At 50.0% G+C, this 4,451-nt stretch overlaps 1 protein-coding gene across 1 annotated transcript in view; it reads right to left on the bottom strand.

Annotated features, from left to right (window-relative positions):
• Positions 1–4,451, bottom strand: part of DNAH2 (dynein axonemal heavy chain 2) — a 197,087-nt gene that overhangs the window by 111,285 nt on the left and 81,351 nt on the right. Inside the window, exons 34-37 of the mRNA XM_018572866.1 lie at positions 3,888–3,998; positions 3,610–3,798; positions 647–750; positions 334–523 (exon numbers count right to left, since the gene is read on the bottom strand). Coding sequence (XP_018428368.1) covers positions 334–523; positions 647–750; positions 3,610–3,798; positions 3,888–3,998 — 594 coding nt within the window. The remainder of the gene's footprint in view (positions 1–333; positions 524–646; positions 751–3,609; positions 3,799–3,887; positions 3,999–4,451) is intronic.

The following is a 4,451-nucleotide window of genomic DNA, read 5'->3' on the forward strand; positions in this document are numbered from 1 at the left end:
ACCCACCTGCCGGTGCCCATGCCAATAATATTCAATGCAAAGGTGCATCATTGTGCACAAGACACAAAATCCATCTCCCCACCTACAATGCTCTCCAAAATGTCACCCTATTTATTCTCTTCTTTAGTCTTCAGACATGGACCATTTAGAAGCTTCCCTCTGCTCATAGACCTCTCGTGTTGCTGCATTTCTCTAGAAGTCCTTGGAACTTGACATCAGTCATTCACTAACTCTCCCAGCTGTGAAAGCAGCAGCTGGGCACTGGAGTTGGGCTATAAAAACTGATTTGGGTAATGACATTAGAACATAGGAAAAGTTTCTGGTCTTCCTCACCTGAGCCAAACCGGAGTACATTCTTCCCATCGATTTATAATCCAGGCCTTCCGAGCAGTTTACCACAATCACATACATCCCCAGCGCCTTTCCCAGGTCTTTTACTGTCTCAGTCTTCCCGGTGCCGGCAGGGCCCTTTGGCGAGCCTCCGCGGTGGAGGTGCAGGGCGGTGGTGAGAGTCACGTAACATCTGCAGTAGATCAGCAGCACAAGGAAATTATTATTTCCTATTGCAACCTATATTATATAGCCAACAACCCACCTTATATACATTATACCATATTTACCCATATAATAATTGGAGGGGTGTTACCTGTCAGTGAGAGGTGTGATCACCAGACGTCCCGAATTCCCCAGATATTCATATCCATATTGGAAATGAGTGTTTGTCTGTCTAATAATACAATCATCAACGTCCTGCAGAATAAAAATAAATAAATAATGATTTAAATTATGTTTATATTTCTCCTGTCTGTGACAACCAAAAGGACAGACTCATAGCCCCCTTCTATGTGTCACCCTGCAGGAGGAGGACAGACTCATAGCTCCCTTCTATGTATCACCCTGCAGGAGGAGAACGGACTCATAGCTCCCTTCTGTCTGTATCCCCCTGCAGGAGGAGGACAGACTCATAGCTCCCTTCTATGTATCACCCTGCAGGAGGAGAACGGACTCATAGCTCCCTTCTGTCTGTATCCCCCTGCAGGAGGAGGACAGACTCATAGCTCCCTTCTATGTATCACCCTGCAGGAGGAGAACGGACTCATAGCTCCCTTCTGTCTGTATCCCCCTGCAGGAGGAGGACAGACTCATAGCTCCCTTCTATGTATCACCCTGCAGGAGGAGAACGGACTCATAGCTCCCTTCTGTCTGTATCCCCCTGCAGGAGGAGGACAGACTCATAGCTCCCTTCTATGTATCACCCTGCAGGAGGAGAACGGACTCATAGCTCCCTTCTGTCTGTATCCCCCTGCAGGAGGAGGACAGACTCATAGCTCCCTTCTATGTATCACCCTGCAGGAGGAGAACGGACTCATAGCTCCCTTCTGTCTGTATCCCCCTGCAGGAGGAGGACAGACTCATAGCTCCCTTCTATGTATCACCCTGCAGGAGGAGAACGGACTCATAGCTCCCTTCTGTCTGTATCCCCCTGCAGGAGGAGGACAGACTCATAGCTCCCTTCTATGTATCACCCTGCAGGAGGAGAACGGACTCATAGCTCCCTTCTGTCTGTATCCCCCTGCAGGAGGAGGACAGACTCATAGCTCCCTTCTATGTATCACCCTGCAGGAGGAGAACGGACTCATAGCTCCCTTCTGTCTGTATCCCCCTGCAGGAGGAGGACAGACTCATAGCTCCCTTCTATGTATCACCCTGCAGGAGGAGAACGGACTCATAGCTCCCTTCTGTCTGTATCCCCCTGCAGGAGGAGGACAGACTCATAGCTCCCTTCTATGTATCACCCTGCAGGAGGAGAACGGACTCATAGCTCCCTTCTGTCTGTATCCCCCTGCAGGAGGAGGACAGACTCATAGCTCCCTTCTATGTATCACCCTGCAGGAGGAGAACGGACTCATAGCTCCCTTCTGTCTGTATCCCCCTGCAGGAGGAGGACAGACTCATAGCTCCCTTCTATGTATCACCCTGCAGGAGGAGAACGGACTCATAGCTCCCTTCTGTCTGTATCCCCCTGCAGGAGGAGGACAGACTCATAGCTCCCTTCTATGTATCACCCTGCAGGAGGAGAACGGACTCATAGCTCCCTTCTGTCTGTATCCCCCTGCAGGAGGAGGACAGACTCATAGCTCCCTTCTATGTATCACCCTGCAGGAGGAGAACGGACTCATAGCTCCCTTCTGTCTGTATCCCCCTGCAGGAGGAGGACAGACTCATAGCTCCCTTCTATGTATCACCCTGCAGGAGGAGAACGGACTCATAGCTCCCTTCTGTCTGTATCCCCCTGCAGGAGGAGGACAGACTCATAGCTCCCTTCTATGTATCACCCTGCAGGAGGAGAACGGACTCATAGCTCCCTTCTGTCTGTATCCCCCTGCAGGAGGAGGACAGACTCATAGCTCCCTTCTATGTATCACCCTGCAGGAGGAGAACGGACTCATAGCTCCCTTCTGTCTGTATCCCCCTGCAGGAGGAGGACAGACTCATAGCTCCCTTCTATGTATCACCCTGCAGGAGGAGAACGGACTCATAGCTCCCTTCTGTCTGTATCCCCCTGCAGGAGGAGGACAGACTCATAGCTCCCTTCTATGTATCACCCTGCAGGAGGAGAACGGACTCATAGCTCCCTTCTGTCTGTATCCCCCTGCAGGAGGAGGACAGACTCATAGCTCCCTTCTATGTATCACCCTGCAGGAGGAGAACGGACTCATAGCTCCCTTCTGTCTGTATCCCCCTGCAGGAGGAGGACAGACTCATAGCTCCCTTCTATGTATCACCCTGCAGGAGGAGAACGGACTCATAGCTCCCTTCTGTCTGTATCCCCCTGCAGGAGGAGGACAGACTCATAGCTCCCTTCTATGTATCACCCTGCAGGAGGAGAACGGACTCATAGCTCCCTTCTGTCTGTATCCCCCTGCAGGAGGAGGACAGACTCATAGCTCCCTTCTATGTATCACCCTGCAGGAGGAGAACGGACTCATAGCTCCCTTCTGTCTGTATCCCCCTGCAGGAGGAGGACAGACTCATAGCTCCCTTCTATGTATCACCCTGCAGGAGGAGAACGGACTCATAGCTCCCTTCTGTCTGTATCCCCCTGCAGGAGGAGGACAGACTCATAGCTCCCTTCTATGTATCACCCTGCAGGAGGAGAACGGACTCATAGCTCCCTTCTGTCTGTATCCCCCTGCAGGAGGAGGACAGACTCATAGCTCCCTTCTATGTATCACCCTGCAGGAGGAGAACGGACTCATAGCTCCCTTCTGTCTGTATCCCCCTGCAGGAGGAGGACAGACTCATAGCTCCCTTCTATGTATCACCCTGCAGGAGGAGAACGGACTCATAGCTCCCTTCTGTCTGTATCCCCCTGCAGGAGGAGGACAGACTCATAGCTCCCTTCTATGTATCACCCTGCAGGAGGAGAACGGACTCATAGCTCCCTTCTGTCTGTATCCCCCTGCAGGAGGAGGACAGACTCATAGCTCCCTTCTATGTATCACCCTGCAGGAGGAGAACGGACTCATAGCTCCCTTCTGTCTGTGCCCCCATAGCCCTCCTCTATCTTTAGCAGGTAAGGTCAGGAGATCAGACAAGTGACATCACCTTATCCCAGTATAGGCGCAGTTGACTCAGCCACTCAAAGGAAGCCACATCAGTGCATCCGCTCTTCAGCATCTTATCAATGACATCTCTGGCATGGACCTCAACCGTCACAAGTGCCACCAGTTTGAGACGCAGAATTTTTGTCAGGTTCCCTCGAATGGCGTCAGAATATTTGTGCAACATGGAGACCTAAAATTGCAATGGTGTTGTATGAAGGTAATAACAGAGACAATATTCATCTCGTAATCTAAATCACACCCAGCCTGTTATAAGCAAACCTGCTTCTTTTTCATTATCTTCAGAAACTTTTTGTCTGCACGTTCCTTAGCAGTCACTAGAGATTTGGTGACATCTGTGGTCCACTGGATCTGGCTAGAGGTGATCAGCATCTGCAGGAAAGGCAGACAGATAAGAGACAGCAGGGAGATTCGGGGAAAGCCAAAAGTTGTTCTTTAATTCAAAGCAAAAGATCAATAATGCTCATACCCTGTAAAACAATTCTAACATTCAACCAAAAGCATTGCAATTTTTTAATACTGCAACTGCATCTAACAACTACAGCATTAAACAAACGCTGTCATTTCAGGCTGCAGTGGAACCTGCAGGCTAAAGGCTTTTTCAATGAAACCTCCAGCCTGCATAGCTGACATTGTGATCATATGATTGATAATTACTCTGATTGGTTCCTGATCCTCAGTGGCGGCTGGGATTGAGACCTATCAACCACCAGGCAAACTATCAACTGATGGATTTCAAAGGGTTTATTAACGTACCTCCAGCATGGAGCATCATGCAGAGGAATGTAAATATGCAGAATGTTGTCAAAATGAAGTTAATGGATT

The sequence above is a fragment of the Nanorana parkeri genome, unplaced genomic scaffold (assembly GCF_000935625.1).
Source record: "Nanorana parkeri isolate BGI_ZX_2015 unplaced genomic scaffold, ASM93562v1 scaffold2150, whole genome shotgun sequence".
NCBI classification, from domain to species: Eukaryota; Metazoa; Chordata; class Amphibia; order Anura; family Dicroglossidae; genus Nanorana; species Nanorana parkeri.